Genomic DNA, 22,505 nt, shown 5'->3' on the forward strand with positions numbered 1-22,505 from the left:
GAGCTGTCAGCTGACACCATCACTGTCTAGAGAGAGAGCGAGAGAGCGAGAGAGGGAGGATGTGTTGGGGAGACAGAAAGAGAGAGTCAGACAGGACAGGGAGGAGTGTGGATAGGTTGAGTGGAAATAGTGCTATACTGGTGGCTCAATGGAAGCATCAGCACGAAGGCTTTCTATTTGACACATTTAGTCGGTGAGGACAGACTAGCTCGGAGGCATCGTGTGTGTGTGTGTGTGCGTGTGCGTGCGCGTGTGTGTGTGTGTGTGTGTGTGTGTGTGTGTGTGTGTGCGCGTGCGTGTGTGTATCTGCTGTCCATGCAGGACCCCCTGGTCGTCTTCTTAATCTGCTGGATGATTCCCTCTCCAGAGAGCTGTGGTTAGCAAAGTTTTTACATTGTGACTTTTTTAATGTATTTACATAATTGTTGTGCATTTTTATTTGGAAAAATATGTAATAACTTCATACTTATGCAGTGTTATGTCATCGAAATCACTTCAATGGCCTCCAGCTGGTTATACTACACTATACTATAACACTTATTTTAGAAAACTTTTATTTTGTGTAATTTTTCAAAAGAAAATAGTTTTTAATAGATATTTTGTTTGATAAATGATACACAGAAGAGCAAATATATAAAGCCTGTGCTGCACCAAATGTGACTGATGTTCACATTGTAGAATTATATTTTGATAGATTCGACAATTCGGCCATATCAGCCAAGTCTATATCTTGTTGATACCTTCTCCATGGTTATGGTGTTACATCAGGTTTCTCCATTGATGTGATTCTATTGAAGACACCAAACAGCACATCTGACGCCAACTGCCTTGATGATTTATTCTGGGGTTTAATGTCGGCCCATGGAAATAAAATGTATAGCTGTATTTGTGCCTGCTCCAAGGTGACATTTTAAAACAATGAAAATGGAAATGTATTGCTTTCTGTATCCAAGAAGGGTTGGCCAACAGGTCAGAGTAGCACATGAACCAATATGAGTCACATAAGTCACCTTCTGACAGTGATGTGCCGTAACTCCACAGAGATCTGAGAGAGCCTGACTGTTTTGGTGCAATTTCTATCTCATATTAGATAGATAGATAGATACATAGACAATAGTAGAACATATTAAATATAAGAATATAAGAAAACATTATTTAATTCATACTGCACCAGACAAGGTGCAGTGAACGGACATATTGCACATCCACAATCACAGGGTGAGATGCGTGTCATGACAAGTAACAGGAAAAGGAGCAACAGACCCAACTTATTCAATAGCCTTGTGAACAAATGAATTGATGAAAAATAACTGACATAAGGTCTAAACACCACAAAGAAAGAAATCCTTTTTTTAGGTGATCTGGGTTTTCTACCGACTTGGATTGCAATTAAAACCAAATTTTTTTTTTAAACGGCGACAAACATCCAGTGTACACACTTTATTTCCAGCTCACCATGAGGTGATTAATCTCACATGTTCTGATTAATATTCAGAAATGAACCATCAAATTCTATAATATCCTTCAAGAAACCCAGACTGCTACCACTTGAAAACCATTCAGTGCCAAAAAGATGAGAATTGACAAACGGTTGAGGCAAACTTAAACCACTATGGCCTCTGCAAGTAATTAATAATGTCAAATTACCTTTGTATCACATGCTACAGACTCAGTGTGCACATAGCTTGAGCAGCATAAGCATAAGAGACACATCCTACTCCTTAATTCACAATTCTAGTAATTATTGGAAGAGGAAAAGAGTGTGTGCTACAGGGGCACTAATGGTCCTGTGAGACTTTAATAATTGAGTAAACTGCTTTCAAATACTTTAAAAGTGTTACGTCCATTCCCTTTAATTGAGTTGTTGAACACTCTCCAGTGTGTGTGGAGAGAAAAATGTTCTTGTGACTATCAAATTCATCTCAACAAGTTTATCTATTTAAAAAAAGAAAATTCACTAAGATCTCTTTTTCACCGTTGTGCTTTCCTCTCAAGAAAAGGTGTGTTATTAGATACATGCCCAACTGAACTTCTGCTTTCTGTCCCCTTTTGTGTGTCTATTTATGTGCCCACCCTCACCTGTTGTGTGCGTGTCTGTGTGTGTGTGTGTGTGTGTGTGTGCAGGTGTTTGTGTTTGTGCATTTGTCTGCTTGTTTGTCTGCGTGTGCTCGTGGACGTGTAGTTTCAGGACAAGCTGTTGGCCGCTAGTCATGCAGCAGCCTGTGTCAGGTGTGCTGAGGTCAGCCACGGACTGAGTCATGGTGACATAACACTTTACAGAGTGCAAACCTCTGAGTCACACACACACACACACACACACACACACACACACACACACACACACACACACACACACACACACACTTTGTTTTCGTAATTTAGTATGTTTTTTTGGTTATATTTGATTACACATGTCTTAAAGTATATCTGTGTATCCTTAAGAGAGGCTTGTTAATGTAGCGATAGGCTTACTCGCTAGTTGAACTGTAGTTTAACAAGCTAACCGCGAACATGCTAGCTCATCTGGAACATGCTAGAGTCAATCAGTCCCAGTTCTCCAAGCTGTTCAATCAATTTGGAAAGACAGATTAATCATATAAAATACAATGTATAACCTTAATTCAAACTGAAGAATTGAAGGGAGAGTTGCAGTCAATTCAATCACTTCTTTTTCTGCAACAGCAAACACCAGAAACTGCATTTGAACTTGAGAAAACAATCTTGCTTCTAGGTCCATCTATTTTGGAGCTTTCAATCATATTCGGCTATAATATTCAGTGGCAGATAGTGTTCCCCATTTATCATGGAATGACACTCGTCAGGTGTCCATTCAAATGTACCACACATTTTTATCACATTTTAAATCTGCAAAGGAAAATGCTAATTACCCGTTTCCATCCACTTTCATTAAGCCACTATTAGGAGTTGGTTTATCCAGATAAAAAGCTGGTGACGCTAATTTTCCAGTCGGATGCCAATGAACCGTTGTAGAAGAAGAGTCCGCAACAATATGTCGAGATTAAGTGAGTGTCAGTCAAACGTTATGTGGCATTTATTGATGTTTATAGTAATTTGAGTAACATTACTGTCCCCTCATCGCTCCACACAGTTCTGATGTTTTCATCTGCCAGCAGGTTTCTTCTCTTCAGCGGGCATTAAAGTCACACGCTTCATGTATCATCGTGTATTCATCGTGACTTATTTGCCAAGTCTGTTTCCATTGCACTACGTTGCAACTTTTCCACTTCAGCCAAGCGTAAGCTTGGTGCCAAAAACAGGAGCTGGAAATCCAGTCAACTATAGCTCAATGTTTTTCACTGACATGGATGCCTCTTGGATGATACTTAATGTACATTGAGATGAGATGGTTGCTGTTTCTGCAATCAATTCTGCATGTGAATGCTGGTACTGTAAACTGTATATCCTGTCGCCATTCTTTGGCTTTTGAGGTCAGCGCTGTCAGAAATGTTATATACATACTCATTTACAATGGAAGGGGAAATGTTGCTTGAAGACATTTGAATCTTGCCATCTACTATATTCAATTAGCAACGAGTGAGTAACCAATTCACCAGTGGGGACAGGTCCACCTATAACGTGTATAGTCTTTAGTAGAAAATATGCTAAATCCATACAGGGTTATAAAAGAAAGCTATGAAAATGGTTTCTGCTTCTTTTCTTGGTTGGCTGAACATTTATTTTTAGATTATTTTCTTTATAGACAAAACAATTCTTGATTTCTTGATTAACCGAGAGAATAATCAGCAGATTTATTGATAGTTTACTAAAGTTATCCTTGCGATTCATTTTATTGCCAAAATGTTTTTAACTAGCATGTTTTTAACTAGCATCTTTTTAGCATAAAAATAGTGTTTCAGGCCTTTGAATCATCTTCTATTTAATTCAATTAGCAACAAGTGAGCAACCAATCCACCAATGGAGGCGACGCTTTGGTTCACTGCTATCGAGTCTTTCCAGGAGAAGAGCGACAGTATGGAACACTTTATTATTCATGAGTGTTCATGTTCATGTAAGTGCACCTGGAAGTATGAAATGTAAAGCCACACCTGCCTTTCAAGCCAACTACGAGAATATAGACTCAAACACACACACACACACACACACACAGGCACACACACACACACACAGGCACACACACACACACACACACACACACACACACACACACACACACACACACACACACACACACACACACACACACACACACACAGGCACACACACACACACACACACACACACACACACAGGCACACACATAACGTAAAAAATGTGTGCATGCAAACCTCCACTTTTGTGTATTCATCTGATGAAACACACACTTCTGACCTGTCCATTAATGGCTGTCTGCTCTATCATGTATGCATTTTTTTTTGTCAAATTAAATACAGCTAGGCTTGAACTTTCAACAAAACATCCAGTCATCATAATGTAAATCACTTAACTATCAGCCTGTATTGGATTTATTTCCCCTAAAATCAAGGAACAAATGGATCAAGTTTGCTTTGACATTTTAATATCAAAGCATATATTTATAAAACACCGCCTTGTAAAAGTATTGTAAAATAATTGCAATCATGCTTTTGTAAATTAAATCCGGTTACCGCTAATTGCTTTTTCCTTAAGTCTCCTCCCCCTCATCTTCCTCGCTCATCTCTGGACAAGAAACCTCGACTGTGTCATAAGAACATGCTGGATTGTGTAACGCTGTCATATTTCTTGAACAGCTCATGTCTGTGGGGTCCATGTCTGTCAGGCTGCTGCTGCTGCTGCCTCTGGATTATGTGGCTGAATCTTCTTGGCCCACTTGGCCATGCATGTACACCCTGCACACCCTAAAAGACTGTTTTAAAATTTGATTAGCCTCTACTTGTAATAATTTGCTATGAGGTGGATTTTCCGCATCAAAAAAATGGTGCAATGTTGCATGATTTCTAATATGAACACTTACCCCAGTAGGATGACAGCATGCGTGAAATCCTGAAAATCAGAACATAATTTGCTCACTTCCTGGACATCTAAAAGTGTTTGGTGCAAACCTTGGGGTCTCACAGAAACCCACCTTCCTTTACATTGTTGCAGTAAACCAAATCAGCCATGATGCATGAGAACAGCAGGGACACTCAGAAGCAGCATGGAGACATGCTCTGAGGCTGCGGGCCCCGTCAGAACAGTCAGGCTTCAGAGTTCAGCCTTGATAAGAGTCCTGCCATTTTTTCCAACATTTTTTTCCCACCCACTGGGAGCTCAGCAGGGGTTTATATGCCTGTTTGGTTCAAAGGAGATGAGAGGAGAGCGACAGGGTATGGAGAGGGTTCTAGAAGAAAGAGCGAATGTAGGGAGAGGAACACAGGGAGGAGATCAGAGAAGGTGGGAAAGGGAGCAGGCACATAAATGGAACAAAAGTGGAGCAAGAGTGCAAATAAAGGAGACAAACACTGAAGGCCAGCAATGATGAAGCAGCAACAAAGATTAGAAAGACATACAGATGATGAGATGTGTTCATCACTACACATCTTGGAGGTCCCATCATACTGATTCTGCCCCAAAGGAGCAGGACAATGACCAGCGGTGACAGGCTGGGATTTAGAAAACCCCATCTCATACTGTCAGTCCAAGATACAAATGTCCCCTAGTGATATGGATTTATGATAACATTAATGCCACATTAGGCCACTTCACCAGGGCACAATGTCCCAAGAGTGTTTGATGAAAGGCTGGTGTGGAGGCGCTTTGGAGAAGAGTAAACTAAACAAACTTAATCCACTGAAATTATATACAATGTGATGATGCATCTGTTGGGAAATAGATGCAGATGTTGTGAGTTTGCTGTGTGTGTGAGTTTTACCCGGAGGAGCATTGTGGAGGAGGAGTAACATGATGTAGAGTGTGTGTTTGTGTGTAAGCATAGATTACACAAACATATGGAGCTGTGTACAATGTGTGGTTCATTTGTTTATGCTGACAGAGTGCTTTGGCTCTGGTTGATGTCAGATTATTATTGCTGCAGGAAATGAATTGATGAATCATTATGCAAATGTGCAACACTTCAGCACTTTGACTACCAGACTAAACCAAAGGTAAGCATTTTATCTTTTGAGGAACAAATGTGACCAAATTAACAGGTTTTTTATGTATTGCACATTTTTTAAAGTTTAGTTTAACGGTTGAATGATTGACTTCTATCTACAAAATGAGAGTATTTTATGTTTTTATGTGGATATTTTACCTTTCAGGAGGCTATGCTAGTATCTATTTGTAGACTTGAAACTTGGGCCGATGATAGATCATAAGCTGTACAATTACCCTTGAGGCACATGTGTGATATTGGGCTGTATAAATAGCTTGACTCAAAGGCCTTCACGAGTTTTACAAGTTTTAAACTGGCAATAAAAATAACTTCCATATGACACGAATGTGACATAATTAGAATGATAAAGTTGTACTTTTTGTAAGTAAATGCTAAACTAGTAGCACAATGTAAGTTGATGCTAATAAGGCTAAATAAATTATGAATGTTTACGTCCTCACAAGTGCTTTAATAAAAGCCTGTTTACGTCTGTGTCTGTTTGTGGGCGTGCAATGCATGTAATATTGCCAATCAAAGCTATCAGTTAATATTTACAAAATATGGGTACAAAGTGTTCTTCGAATTTATCCTTTGAGTGTGTGTGTGTGTGTGTGTGTGTGTGTGTGTGTGTGTGTGTGTGTGTGTGTGTGTGTGTGTGTGTGTGTGTGTGTGTGTGCTTGCTGGCTGGTTCTGAGCCCCAGCAGACCCCACAGCGAGCTCTAAGTAGCCCTGATTAAATCTGGCCTCCCTCTGCTCCTCTCCATTGCTTTTAGGATGCAGAGATAATGCTCATTAGGAGAGACGGGCGGGGACTTTGGGAGGCGGATGCTCGCATGTGGCTGTAATGGGGAGTGATGGGGGGATAATACAATTTGGTTGCATTTGAAGCTGCGACTAGAGGTTAATTTTATGGAGTGTGTGTGAATGAATGTATAAACCGTAAAAAATGCCTCTCTTGTATGGGGGAAGGAGTAAGGCCAAAGTTCAGGTGAGAGTAGTACTCTGTGTTCCTGCATCTTCTCCTGACTGCACACGTTAGAGAGGAATCACATAATACTCGTTTGGAAGTTGGCGGCGTTGCTTCTTTTTCCAACTCTCAGGAACACGGTCTGTGTGAGGCTTAAAGGAAAAGATTAACATTTTGGGAAATGCACTTATTTGCTTGTTTGATAAGAGTTTGATGAGTATATTGATGCCTCTCTCAGAGAAGGGTTTCAATCTTCTCATCTTACTCTTGGTAACACAGTGAAACTATTACAGTCTCCTCACCTTTTTCTTCACATTGAATATTTCATCTTCTTCAAAAAATGACCACAGTCATTACAACAACTTACAAACTTACAAAACAAATATCCTCTTCACAATTTTTGATGGGCATCCTCTTTATACTTTCCCTCCTCTCCTCCTCTCCTCCTCTCCTCCTCTCCTCCTCTTCCTCCTCTGTGTTCACACAGTGAAATAATTAGAGTTGTTTTGTGAAGCACATTTAAGGCCATGTCCTTCTACTGCTCTCTCTCTCTTGCTCACATCATCAAAAGGACCTCTGGGGCAGTTATATCACATTGACGTTTGCAGACTGAGGGAACCTGCAGCCTTTCCACTCACACACACACACACACACACACACACACACACACACACACACACACACACACACACACACACACACACACACACACACACACACACACACACACACACACACACACACACACACACACACACACACACACACAGACACCCCTCTTTTCCCCTGATATGCCTGATCTGGCCCACCAGCTGAGACTGCTTCACCACATCATGAGAGCGCAACACAAAGTATTGCCTGTCATGGTACCTTTAACTTCCCACCTGACATGAAGCTCAAGGGGAGATGAACGAAAAACTGTAATTGGCCAGCTGCAGAGAGGCAGATTGGATTAACAGTTATTGTTTTGCTCTTGTTATTGCTATTACGATGCCTAATATTTATGTTTTGATGAATTTAACCAAATGATTTGATGAATAACTGAGATTGTGGCTATCAGCTTTTATAGCCTCTTGATCACAGGGCTTTCTTTTGGATCTATGCTGCTGAAGTGTCCATGAGCAAGACACTCAATTTCCCCAGCTCTACAGAGCGCTGAAGGAAAGGAGGTAGCATGTTTGCACATCCGGTTCCCTCGTCTCAGATGCTTGAAAGAAGGTCTGTGATTAACTCAAGCTTAAGAGATTTAAATCTTTGTTCCATGACATAAAATCTGTCAGTAAATACCCACTTGTGAATTTAGAAGCTTTAATGTGTTTTAAAAAGGCAGTTGAAAGTGGGTAAATGAGACTACTAAACTCCATCACGCAAAGCACTAGTCTGTCGTTAGCTTTGTGTTCATGATGTGGAGTTATGGGACCCTGGTGTAGTTTGTTTATAATAAAAATCACGGTGTTCATTTGTGAATATTATCCTGCTGAACAAAACGTATAAGTATAATAAATGTTTGTTTGCTTCAAAGCTTATTTTCTGCAGTAATACAAAATCCAATGAAAGAATCCCGTTGGCTTTTTGTGAGGGAACCAGTTCGATGCTAACTTCTGGGTCGGCCTAAAAACACATCATCCCTGCTGCACTCTATTGGTGTCCTCTAGCTGACCCTGACCTCCCTGTGGTGATGGTGGTGGTGGGGAAACACAGGGAACAATTGCCAAATAGGGATCCATAAAACATCACATTTACTGGATTGTTTCTATTTCAAGTGACAGGGTGCCAGCACTTAAACGTGTTCATGCTTCCTACAGCTGAACCACAGTGTGCTTAATGCGGATAAATGACTTGCAAAGACCTGCTTCTTCACAAATTCAGTCTCTGGATTTAATGATTTTATTTTATCACTAGGTAACAGAGTGCAGACGTGAAAGCGATATCGTTTTCTTTTTGAACTTTAAGCCACTAGTTCAACAACAACAAAAACCCCGTTTTGGCTTCTTGTAGCTGCTGAGCTTAAAAGTGTGTTTTAATTAACTTAAAGTGCATTTTTAATGAGGGTATTTCTCCTTTGATTAGAGAAGATAAGGTTGATTTGAATGTCTGTTGGGTATTAAATGTCTTCCCTCCCTAGGGGGATTTCTGAGTCTTATCGCTTTCTGTTTGTTGTCATGTCACACTGTGTCGATCAAGACGGCAGAGAGTGAAACTGACGCCCGACGGGGAGTGCGCTGGGCGGGCAGGGCGGTATGAGCACCGGGGCGCTTAAATCTTTTATCTGAAGAATGGCCGCTTCGGTGATAACAGGATTGGCGTATCCCCACTAGCTCCTGGCCCATATTCCCGAAGAAAACGTTATTAGCATCGCTCAAGAAGAATTAAGGGGGGCTCTGTTCACTACAGCCGGTTTCCGCTGCGCGCAATCACAGCTCCAGGACCAGCGGTGGAGTCGGTGCGCTCTGGCAGAAAGCATCCAGCCACCCTCTCTGTGGGCTCAGACAGCAGTCAGTGCTGCTCTCAATGCCTCCAAGCCTCAGCTATCGGCCGTCATTAGCGAAATCCCTCGCAATGAAACCGCTATAATCCAGCCTGCCTTTTCTTTTTTTGTTTCACTCTTTACTTATTTCACATCGGGAGTAGAAAAAGAAGAAAACGCACGCGAGAAACGCTCTCCATCTGTAAGTGTTCGTGTGTGTGTGTCGCACTGGAGGGGAGGAAGTGATGGCAGCCCCGGTGAAAGCAGCGTTGGCTCTCCTGGTTCTCACCGTGGCAAGTGAGTAATCCTTTCAAATCCTCCCGGAACGGGACGGGACGGGACAGGACGGGACAGGGGGGCTTCTACTTTGCGTAAGAGTCTCCCTGTGTCACACTGTCTCTGGGCTCTGTGCATGGCAGTTAATATGTATATATAACAGGTCTGGGAAGTGTTACCAATGTTAGGAGTTTAATTGAATACCACGTGTGCTTTGTAGCTAAACATCACACCTCCACCCTATTAGCTTAAAAAAAATAGCCTAATGCTCTCTGTGAGTTTTTATTTTTATTTTATTTATGTTTAAGTCATATTTTAACTTACAAACAACACGCGAGATCGGAAAGCAGGCCAGTGGGGGAAATAATGGCATTTCCGTTTGCCAGTCTATTTAACACGTGATTTTACAGCATGCCTCAATTAACTAACTCCTCTTTTACAAAAAAAAACTCGGAGTTCTAGTGAAATTGTTTTATACTTGCATGGGTGTGATGCTGGAGAAGGGTGCATTGCTGCACACATTCCCTTTCCCTGTTGGATGGTGTCTTATTGCGGACACACACACTTGATAATATCACATAATGGTTATCTGCGGCCCTCACTGCCTGCAATGTGTGTCAGTGTCCTCTGATTACAGTAACAGGGACCTAAATGGACCCTCTTTACAGAGTACCTTAACTTTAATTTAGTGCGCCTCTATCAGATTATGTGCAGTGGAAATATTTTCTCTTTTGATTCTATCAATTGAAGCGTTGTCTGAGGAGCTGTCCATGGTGCTGTAATGGGATCTCAAGCTGTCAGTGAATGATCTGCTGCAGCACTCAACAGGGCAAACCCCAGCACCCATTGTGTCGACTTCAGATGCTATAAATGCCCTAAAACGTACAGCTTATTCAAAGAGAGTATTAATTTAGCGAGCACATCAAGTTATCAATTATAGGCCTTCCACATTTTGTGAATTTTTCACATTTAGTGAGTCTCCTTATTGTTCAAACCCTCTCCCATTCCCCTTTCTTTGACCTCTTTATTCCTCTTTTTTGTCTAACATATCCAACGTCGTCTCTTTTCTATGACTCTTTCACTATCACCTGTGCTCTGTCTACACGCATTGATGACAGGGGCTCTGTAACTTCACCCTTGCAGCTACAGTAAAACGACTAAATCCATGCAGCCACTTTGTTGGGACATATTTCAGTCTCGCTCTGTCTCCTGTCACTCTCTGTGCCACTCTCTGTCACTTCCTGTATGGCACATTTCTTATATTCTTCCTCTCCTTCTCTTATTATGTAACTTATCTGACATATTTAGTTGCTCATCACACACCCCCTGTCTCCTGTCCTCTCTGTCTCTCTCAGCATCAACCAGCTGTAGTAAATGTGCCAATGTGTGCTCGAGCTACACCTGATTAGATGTTTTTCTCATTAAAAGCTTACAAAATGCCCAGGAGCGCAAGAGGGGGGAAACACACTATCTGTGTGTGACAACCCTGACTCTGCTTCTCTGTCGCCCTCGGGTGAAGCTTTACCTGTGGGTGGGCGGAAATATGCAGCTCTAAGTTTTGTCCTGCTGTTGTTTCTCATGACTTTATAACTGCTTTCTCATAACTGAAAATGTGTAATGTGTCAAGAGGGCTTGGCATCAGTGAGTCAACACTTCATAGTAAAGTATTAGTCATTGCAGGGGCACACTTGTTTGGATGTTGCTCGTTGAATGAGAGAAAGGAGGCAGATGAATAGAGATATGTGTAATTCAAAGCCAGAGAGTGCTGCACATTTAAGCAGGAGCTACATGTGAGAGTGACCCTGAGGGAGCTGAGGACAGAAGAAAGCCACTTTTCCTGCTGCCATTGTCTCTCTTCTGTTACTGTCACTGCCGAGAGGAAAAGAGCAAAGCAGCACAGAAAGACTCGAGGGAGAGGACATATAAAGAAAATGACTGTAGTAAAAGAACAGTTGGTTTTATCCTCACAGACTGAGGACAAATTGTCTGTGATGATGAAAAGTTTGAGGGCAATCAACCAACAGAAATCCAATGAGATCCATCCATCCATTATCTTTAACCGCTTATCCTGTTCAGGGTCATGGAGGGGCCGGAGCTGACATTGGGCGAAGGCAGGGTACACCCTGAACAGGTCGCCAGACTATCGCACTATCGCAGGGCCCACGAGATACAAAAAAAACACAACATCTCTTTGCAGATACACTGTGAGCAATGCTAAACGTCTACTGTAACTTGACCATGTGGCTGTGTATGCATATGAGAGGCACGTGGGTGTCTTTTATAACGTGACTGATACAGGCAGTTCTTTGAGCAAAGCCAAAGACAGCTGAATCCTAAATTGTTTTGGCCTTAGAAAGGCCACCCCAGATGGCAAGGCATTGAATAATTCACAACCCTAAAAAATAACCTACAGGATGCACAATTTGGATGCTTTTCTCTCTGTACACCGAACCGATAACACGGCCTGTCCATCCATCAGCATCACCCAAACACAGCAGCGATATAGCAGTGTGTTCTGAATGCTTTTTGTCACAATTTATGAATTCTATATATTGTGATGGAGACTATGTGGTGATTTGATCTGGTTTAGAAGAACTTGGAGAGTAATCTTTGATTGTGGTTGAGTGTCTGCTTGTGAGATGATGGCATTTTTATTTTAGCGGCGATGAATAATTAAGGTGTGGAGAGCGCAGCAAGGCGGAGAGGAGTGTGTGTATACGTGTGCGTGCATACATGTGTGATGGGACCTGCTGGTAGACTCCCTAATGCTCCGTATACATACATCGACCACATACACATCTCGTTTTAGCATTTACTGTTAAACCCTTACATTACTCTATACAGCCCATACTGCATCTCTTCCTCAGTCCTTTCCACTAGGCTCATTAAGTGTGTGCTGGCTTTATCTTTATGCCACACTCCTTACATTTTTAAGACAAAACTACGCCTCCTACTTCTCTCTCGCAGAAAAAGGCCGAAGCCTCTACAGTAAAAAACACATTGCTGGCCATGGTGGTTTGGTTAAGGATTTGATAAATTGGGATTATATACAAAAATACCTAAATGGCAATGATTTAATATTGCACGTTTATAAAGTGAGGGGAAAACAAAAGAATGGTAAAAATTGATGCAGCAGAGGCCAAGATATCCTGAATTTGAGTGCATATGGGTCAAAAACACAGAATTCTACATTTCGCATGATGCAACCGATGTCATTATTTTAGTTTTTGAGCTCTCTGCCCGGTAAATGCCCATGACTTTCAAACTTGATCCGCCGAATGATAACGCCGGCTTTCTGCAAGACATCAATGTCACCAGCGCGAGATAAAATACAAATGATGTTTAAGTCTGAGTAGTACTCCTCAAGTAAACTTAACTTCATGCGTGCGATCAGTAGAGTGCCCCTTTCTGCTTAATGGAAATATGTTTTCCATAATTTACTTTGTTTCATTTGATCGTCACAGATAATGATTCAATAACATTTATAACAGATTCCTGATAATGATCTACTTTGTCACTGCTTGGTGGTTTAGCTACTCTAGCTTTTTATTGAGGCTTTGATTGAATTAATCAAAGCACAAATAAAGCTGAAACAATGAGCCGACTAACTGGATTTATAGTGTGTGGTCTATACTCCCAGGCACCTCACACCATTTTCTTTTAATTAATATAAGAAACCTGTGTGCCATTATGCAGCAGTTTGCACCCTTATTGCAGATATTGGCTTTGATCCCATTCAACACATTTATGAATCACTGTGATTTCATCACCATAGCACAGCATGATCCTAATTCATTTAATCAGATGATTATACTAATCTGGGAATTGTTTAGTCCCACGTTCCTTGCGGTTGTTTTTTGTGTATTGTGTGTGTGTCTATTGTCCCCTCTTCTCGCATGTGTCTCCATCCCTTCTCTTTGTCTTATCCTGACAGACACAGCTCTGGGTTTCAGAGCTCTCTTAGGACATTCGCCCTTGAGGTTTAGTGTCATGTCAGAGTTGCTCAGATGTCGGACACTTCTTCAGTCTCCTCTTCAAACGGTGGCCTGCTGGAGGTTAATGTGAACTGACCAAGTGTAGAATACATCTCTCTTTCCTGCACCCGCCTTTAAAGCTCAGTGCCTCTAATTTTCAGTTTGATCAGACTCAGAAGACATTTTTATCTTGGCGATATATACATACATATATATATATATATAGAAATGCTGAAAACCAGTGTAAGAAAAGTGCCAAAATAAACAAAAGTCATAGTTGTCAAAAGCTGCCAACTGCACAGTTTTGAGATGCCTGGACACAAGTATATTGCTGATGTCGGTTCAGAATTGTTTGCACAGCTGTTTCAATATGAATATTGCCTATAACAACAAAATCTTCTACTGAAAATCGTGTGCTTAAGCGTAAGTTTAACACAGCTGTCATATAACTGTTATACACGCTAAGATAATTTCAAACTCTGCAGCTGAGACCATTCAAGGCAGTTAGGTGATGGGCTGTGATATACACAGAATTAAGCTGCTTTATAGTCCACCTCTGTCTGTTTTCTATCTTCTCACCATCCGGTTTATATTGTCCAGGAAGCAGGAAAGCAATAGCCAACAGTCGTGTCAAGTTTATTTATGGAGAACAAACAAGTTGGTCACCAGATCCTTCCAGAGAACAAGGGCCACAAAATAAATTAAAGAAAACAGGTACAAGACAAAACACAAGAGAAAGGGCTTTTAAATGAAAGCGGCTGTGACAGAGAGTGCCTTTTGCCTTGTAAGGGAGAAAAGCAGGTTGACATTTTTATTTTCAATAGAGGGATAGAAGCTATGCAGATATGGAGACATAACATGTTTTCTTAATAAACAAGCCAAAAAACAAGGGACTCAACTCAAAGGATTTTTTTTCACAAGTTTAAAATGTATGAAAGTCTGGCAACATCCATGTTTCAAACCACCCACCATCACCGAAGCTCTGTGACCCATTCAGACGTTGTTCTTTGATGTTTAAATGGGTGAAATCAGCCCTGCGGTGGCTGTGTGTGTGTGTGTGTGTGTGTGTGTGTGTGTGTGTGTGTGTGTGTGCATATGTGTCTGTTTGAATTGACTCATTATTGTCATGTCACTGCATATTGCATGCATTGTTGACATGCAATATGCAATATATGAACAGCTTGGGTAGAAAGTCGGTAGGTATAGAGTATTTTTGCATGTGTGTTCATGTGTGGGACACTAAATACGCCGTTACGTCATGTCTGTGATCTCAAACCTCAAACAGATCACAGACACACACGCACTCATTACTCCCATTACTCCCATTACACACTCATTACATCTGAGGATCTAATTGGTGAGACCTCACGGCAAGAGATTTAAACATCGCTTCACAAACTACTTCTCTGTTCATATGTGTATGTTTGTGTTTGCTTCTGTTATTGTGGGTTTTGTCATTATAATCTCGTTCGACTAAATAATATGAACCAAGAGAAAGCGGTGATCAGGGAACTTGTGTCATTTATTGAAGGAATTTCTTCAAGGATTTTTATCAATGCTCATAACAAGGTCGAAGTAGTTAAGATCAACAAATGGCAGCCAATAAGTGATTGCACAGTTTATTCTAACATAAGAGCATATGTTCACTCTTTCAGGACTGTTCCATCTAACTACGTCACATCTCTTTTAGATGATTCATCCCTGCATGGAAAGTTGAACTCAAGGTTGCATCAAGTTCAAGGTTTAGAAACAGACACTCTGACTACCTACGCACATCTGTAAGATAAAACTGAGTCAGGGACTGAGATCAACCTCCACACGTGTCCAGTCACCATACCTGATTGTTTAAGACACTCACACATTATTCAATGAGAGGCACCCTCAACACATCCTGTCATCCTGATATGAGTGCATCATCTCAATACGCACTCCACTGAGATGATAACATTAGGGAAGTCATGTAATGTAGTTGTGCAGGGCTGTAGTTCCACATTTTTGGCAAGGTGTCCGACAGAATGAGATTACACAACAACCAGAGAATTATTGTAGCTTTATGAAATGGAATACACTGCAATAGCTCCCTTGAGGCTTTGCGAAAGAGATATGGGTATTCAGTTTTTTGATGCTGACAAAATGATTATTCTTTTGCTTTGCATGAAATGTTCAGTTTCAGAGTTTAACGTCAAATACAGCGGAAGATGCAGAGATCACAGCTGTCAGAAATGCACAATGCCTCTGAATCATAATTCCTGCAGGTTGGCTTGGACTGTTTTTAAGCTGTTTGTAATGGTGTGGATTTCAGATGCATACTAGCCTATACAACATATATGTGGATAAGGGGGAGCCAAACAATGTAGAACAAACAGTCTGCGCGTTTCTCATTCCAGCCTGCAGATTGTTGACTCCCATGGTAGATGGTTAGCTACCTCTGTGTAGGACCAATGGGCTAGTATGTGATACACTTTCTGATCCATTATACGTCATTGCTTTCCAACTAAAATGTGTGTGTGTGTATGTGTGTGTACAGCTGCCTTGTGTGCGGAGATTGAGGAACGACTGGTGGGTCACCTGTTGTCACCAGAGCGCTACAACAAGCTGATCAGACCAGCTGTTAACAACAGCCAGCAGGTCACCATTTACATCCAGGTGTCTCTGGCCCAGCTGATTAACGTGGTGAGGAAACACACACTCCATCCAAATCCACATGTGCTGTTATTACCGAGGCATATCCCACTCATTTTAGGTAATTCAGGAACACACATGGTGGAGACTGTTCTGTTTGGATGAGTTCCCTCTTCCCGTCTGTGTTTCAGAATGAGAGGGAGCAGATCATGACCACCAACTGCTGGCTCAGTCAGGTTTGTGTCCCCACTCGTGCTCTTGTTTTTGTGTCCGTCTGTTTAAAATGCTTTGTCTTGCCAAATAGGGGCTAACTGAACCAGTATGTGAATTTGTCTGTATGAACTGATATCCAACCAATCTGGTATGTTTATGGGCCCGCAGTAGCTCAGTCCGTAAGGACTTGGCTCGGCCCAAGTATTGAGTGTGGACTGGTGGCTATAGAGATGAGTGCGATGAATGAATCTATTTCCTTATATGGGCATGTGTATGCACTTCTTTATCAGGTATGGCATGACTACAGATTAATGTGGGACCCTGAAGCGTACGAGGGAATCAAGAAAATCCGGCTCCCGTCACAACACATCTGGCTGCCGGACATCGTCCTCTACAACAAGTATGTCGGCTTCGTGAAACACAAAATGAGTGTGTGCCTTTGTGTAAAACTAAGTGATTAAAAGAGGACCAAACACCAACAGTGAGCAACTTTATTCAAAAGCCCCATTTTCCTAAAATGTTTTCTCATATCCTCTTATTCCTTCTATCCTCTTATATCTTGTTTATTATCCCACCTCTTTTAGGATAATGAGTGCCACCCAAATGTTTTGTTAACACTGTCCCGACTGTCTCATGATGAAGAGTGATATTTTAAGGGATTAGAGATCACAGGTTTTACGGAGAAAACGAGACAGGCACATATTGAAGTTATAAAATGTGCATTTTCGGTGCATTGGGTCACACCTTTGATAACCGATGCCCACGTCAAGTGATCACATCTAACATTTACATAAAAAAAACATGTATTATTGACAGCAAATGGCCTGCAGCAACAAGACAAATTTCAAATGTTTCCACTACATTTCATAATATGGATTATAATATGCACACCGGATCAATGCAATCAAATCATAGCGCGTCATTAGAAATCAATGTACCGTAACACCCTTACTGTACATTCAAACTACTCTGGAAAAGGGACAACATCCCCGTACATTATTTTGTGTTTTTGCACATTAAGTAGGAATGCACAAAACATTGATGTGAGAACATTTTCCCTTTGTTTGCACATCTAAAAATGATCTTGCTGCTCTCTGAAATAGCTGCAAGGGAAAAATCAATACACGAGAATGTTAATGCTGTAATGAGTTAATTCAAGGAGAAATGAGTCCCACTGCCTTTATCCTCTGGCGCGTTAGCTGGCAAACACAAAGGCTTTTGGGCCTCACCTCATCTGTCACCCATGAATTTCAACACCTGGGTCTTTCTAGTCCATCTGCTAGTTTCTTACGTATGATATTAACAGCTAACTTTTATTATGCAAATGTGGTTAATAAAAGAGTACTTGTGCTGTTTTGTGTCTCAAATCACTTTACTGTCACAAATTAAGTCTTGACCCCTTTGATTTATCTTGTGACCTTTTTGAGGGGCCAGATCCCTTGGTTAGGAACCACTGGAGTAAACTAACTAACTGTACATAAAGTATAGCAGTTAGAATGAGCTCCATCTCAACTTGCTACAAAAAAATCACAAAACATTTACTAAATGAACCTGGTGGTTTGATTGTTTTCTCAACTTCTGTATCCAAGGTCAAGAAAGCGACACGCTCACAGCTGTGTGAAGATGTAGCGTTTGTGTTTTGGTCAGCAGTGTTACCCCACAGTTTATAAAGGAGTGATAGGCATTAAACCTTTATGAACACAGATTGCTGGTGCTGGTCAGCTAAAGACCACACAAGAGCATAATGGCGTAAGAGGCAAAACGATAGGAGAGGATCAGCACTGCTTCATGACTTCAGGTCGAGGTCTCTGGCCAAGAGCAGGGGACCAGAGGTCGCAGTAAGCAGGTGGGGCCTCTGCATTTTTAATCAGTCTGCATATTCACAGCAGGGCCCAAAGCATTAGAGACCGAGTGTGATGGTTAGATTCCTGACCTACTTTATAATTGATAGGCCACTCCTCTATAATGCATTACCTTCAGCCTTGGAAAAAAAGTCAGTCTCAGCAGATTTGAGGTGAGGGGGGGGGGGGGGGGGGGTAGTTGTTGATATGTTGCTGTGATGTGTCACAGGTTGAGCTCCTCCCTTGAGATGATAATCACACATTCTTTAATTTTCATCTAACATAACTGTTGCATGTCTCACCTCTGCAAAAACACGGAAACAGTCATAAAAATCATTTTCTCAACATTAGTCAGCACAGAAAATGTGTTTACTCAAACTCTTAGCCGCTTGATGATGTTGCTACAACACTGAGGATGTTGTTAACCTGTAATCAGTTGCACTATAACAGTGAGCTAGCTCAGGATTGTATTAGATTCAACAAAAGGTTACATAGATTTCAACCAGTGACGCACCGTAGAGTTTTTCTTATTAAGTAAGGTTGAAGGTGTGGAAGAGGGGTACGGAAAACCCAAAGAAATGCCTCAGGGGGACCTTCCCAAATGGATATGCCTTGAATATCTTTACAGGAGTCCAGGGGGCGTCCTTATCACATACGCAAACTCCGTTGGCTCCTTTCAATGCAAAAGAGCAGCAGTTCAACTCTGACTTCCTCACCTAGTTCCTTTAAGTGTTTGTATCTGTAAAAGGACATGTGAAGATGGTAAAGATGTTTGTTTGAATGAGTGAGGGATAGTCTCTGAATATGACTTGCCATGATCCTTCCAGTAATCACGTTCCCTTTCAGTGCTCTGAATTTACCTTTCTCCTTTTTTTTTGCTTACCTCCTACCTTTTTCCTCCTCTCAGTGCTGATGGGACATATGAAGTCTCCTTCTACTCCAATGCCGTGGTCTCCAACAACGGCGAGGTGGCCTGGCTCCCACCAGCTATCTACAAGTCGGCCTGCAAAATCGAAGTCCGTGATTTCCCTTTTGACCAGCAGAACTGCACCCTCAAGTTTCGCTCCTGGACCTATGACCACACTGAGATTGATCTCATCCTCCTCAGTGATTTCGCCTCACGTGACGACTTCAAACCCAGCGGTGAGTGGGATATTGTTTCACTGCCTGGACGCAAGAATGAAGATCCTAATGACATCAGGTACCTGGATATCACCTATGACTTTATTATCAAGAGAAAACCTCTCTTCTACACCATCAACCTGATCATTCCCTGCATCCTGATAACGTCGCTGGCTATTCTGGTGTTCTACCTCCCATCAGACTGTGGTGAGAAGATGACTCTTTGTATCTCTGTCCTCTTGGCCCTGACTGTGTTTTTACTACTTATCTCAAAGATTGTGCCACCCACGTCTTTAGCAGTGCCTCTGATAGGAAAGTACCTGATGTTTTCAATGGTGCTGGTCACCTTCTCCATCGTCACCAGCGTTTGCGTGCTCAACGTGCACCATCGGTCCCCCAGTACGCACACCATGCCTCCTTGGGTCAAGCGCATCTTCCTGTACCGGCTCCCTTCTTACCTCTTCATGCGGAGACCCGGTAGCTCAAACATCCGCGAGAAGTTCCGCAAAAAACACCAGCAGCGCTCATACTCTGACCAAAGGCTGCGTGGAGCGGACGGAGGAACAGGAAGTCCTGCAGGAATGGCAGATTGCTCTTCATCCTTCTTTGTGAACGAGGATTCGGCCAAACGCTACGGCTGGAAGATCAGCGACTTGTCCGAGAACACAGAGTTCAGGAAGAGGATGACGCTCAAGTGCAACATTGACACGGAGGATGCGGTGGATGGCGTGCGCTACATTGCTGAGAAGATGAAGAGCGAGGATGATGATGAAGGGGTAGGTGTATCTGCACGTGTCAAAAGTCAAAAAATGTGCAACCTGCTTGTTGTTGTTTTTTTGTTTTTTTACTATTCATAGATGTGTGGCAGTATAGCCACAAACTTAAAGATAGGACATCTTACACTAGCAGCATGGCTACCTGTATACAGAATTAATAGCAATGTCTGCTGGTCGCCATCAACCACTTTGGTCCTGACTGAAATATCTCAGCAAATGTGGATTGCCGAGGAATTTCGGAAAGACATTCATAGTCCCCAGAAGATAAATCCTAAATACTTTAGTGATACCCTGACCTTCTGACCTCCAACATAACGTTGACATTTTTGGTTCTGGGTGAAATGTCTCGACAACGTTTGAATGGTTTGCCATTAGATTCGATACAGACATTCATGGTGTCCAGAGGATGGATCCTCATGACTGTTGATCCTCTGACTTTCCATTTAGCACCAAGGGCAGGTCAAAATGTTCAATAATGCAGGGACACTTCTCAAAATGTACATGATGGATTGGCTCCAAATTTGGTAGAGGCATCCATGTCTCCAATATGACGTTTCTAATGACCTCATCACCTTTGGATGGATTAGGCTGTGCCACCTATGCTATGTGATGGATTACTTTGTGTAATCTCCATCATATGTGTTTTGGAAATGATTGTGTTTTGTTCAGTTATCTTTCAATAGCTCAATTTAGGACTTTATCATTGTGAATTTCTGTCAGTTATGCAAAGATATTGTACATCGGTGGTGATTCTTTTGCACAGCATGTGATTTGTTGTCAAATGTATTACACTGTTGAGCATGAGGAAAATCAGCCACAACATTGGCAGAGTCCAAAGCAGCTATGGTACAAAGTGCCTGCCATCAGAGCAAATCCATCCAAAACTCTATTTCAGTGAGTTGTGAATGGTACCACTTTATATTATGTTAGAGCAATGTCACAGCAACACTGTTGTTTCAGCCAATACATCATTAGATAATATGTGATATTAGAAATGTTAACCAAAAGTTGCACAAAAGTTGATAAGCAAAAAGCAAAAACAAACAAACAAATCAGTTCTCTTCAGTTCAGGACAAGCAACACAACAGTGGCAACATTTAAAATCTAACCTTTTTCTACAGATCATTGAAGACTGGAAGTACGTGGCCATGGTGATCGACCGTCTCTTCCTGTGGATCTTTGTGTTTGTGTGCGTCGTCGGGACGCTGGGCCTCTTCATGCAGCCTCTGTTCCAGAGTTACAACACCCCCATTATTGATTAGATGGACCGCAAACAAAAGCTGAAACGTCATCATGAACTTTGATTGCCCCCCAGAAACAGAGCTCTGATTTTAAACATATGTACTCACATGTCCGCCTCGCACCGCACGATCACTGGGAAATTATAATGATTCACTTTAGCCCTCTTCCTCCACCTGCTCCCTTCCTTACTTATGTGTCCTGCCACCCTCTGCTCCACTCATTTGTCACCAACTGGGATCTAATTATTTTTGTTAATTAATGGATAACTCTGGTTTATGAAAACTTGGGTCACATTTCCATAGTGTGGCCATCATTCAGTGGACAGCGATGGAGATCATACTGTTACTGGAGCTCTGGGAACACTGAGGCTAGTTATCACTTGGTTACCAGGACACCCCTAAAACCTCGGGATAGACAAACTCATTTGGATGACAAAACTAAGACAAACAGTACATTTATAACCTAAAACGTCTGTTGTAACATAAATCACAGTTTACAGATCGATTTTACTTACCTAACTTACCCAGTTGTACGTGCACACTGCAAACACTTTCTGATGAGTTCAATAATATAATAATCAAAAGAAGCTTTAGACAAAGCTATGAAAACAAGACCCAATTTATAATAAACCAGAATTATCTTTTAATTCACAACATGAAGTTAAACCACCATTCAGCCAGGATGCTCTTTCTTTGAGATTAATATAAATCCACAGTCTCCAATTATTGAAATGTAGCTGTATTTTAAAAAGAAAACCATTACCTTAAACTGTTGAATTGAAATTGTGTTGACATTGTGTTGACTCCTATTACTGTTCACAAAGGTTTATCTGGCCAACAGCAACTCAGGACTTTTTCTGTTTTGAACAGACTTGGTTTTGCTCTTATTTCTCTGTGTCTAAATCAAATTCTAAT

The 22,505-nt window shown here is 41.5% G+C and overlaps 1 protein-coding gene across 1 annotated transcript; it reads left to right on the forward strand.

Moving 5' to 3' along the window:
* Positions 1-9,770: 9,770 nt before the first annotated feature.
* Positions 9,771-21,611, forward strand: chrnb5b (cholinergic receptor, nicotinic, beta 5b; the record flags this gene model as incomplete). The annotated part of the gene is made up of 6 exons (XM_079167058.1): positions 9,771-9,822; positions 16,303-16,448; positions 16,589-16,633; positions 16,901-17,010; positions 19,359-20,349; positions 21,471-21,611. 6 exons carry the CDS (start codon positions 9,771-9,773, stop codon positions 21,609-21,611), a joined length of 1,485 nt encoding a protein of 494 aa, XP_079023184.1.
* Between the last annotated feature and the right edge of the window lie 894 nt (positions 21,612-22,505).

This window comes from Pholis gunnellus (assembly GCF_910591455.1).
Source record: "Pholis gunnellus genome assembly, chromosome: 10".
Classification (NCBI taxonomy): Eukaryota; Metazoa; Chordata; class Actinopteri; order Perciformes; family Pholidae; genus Pholis; species Pholis gunnellus.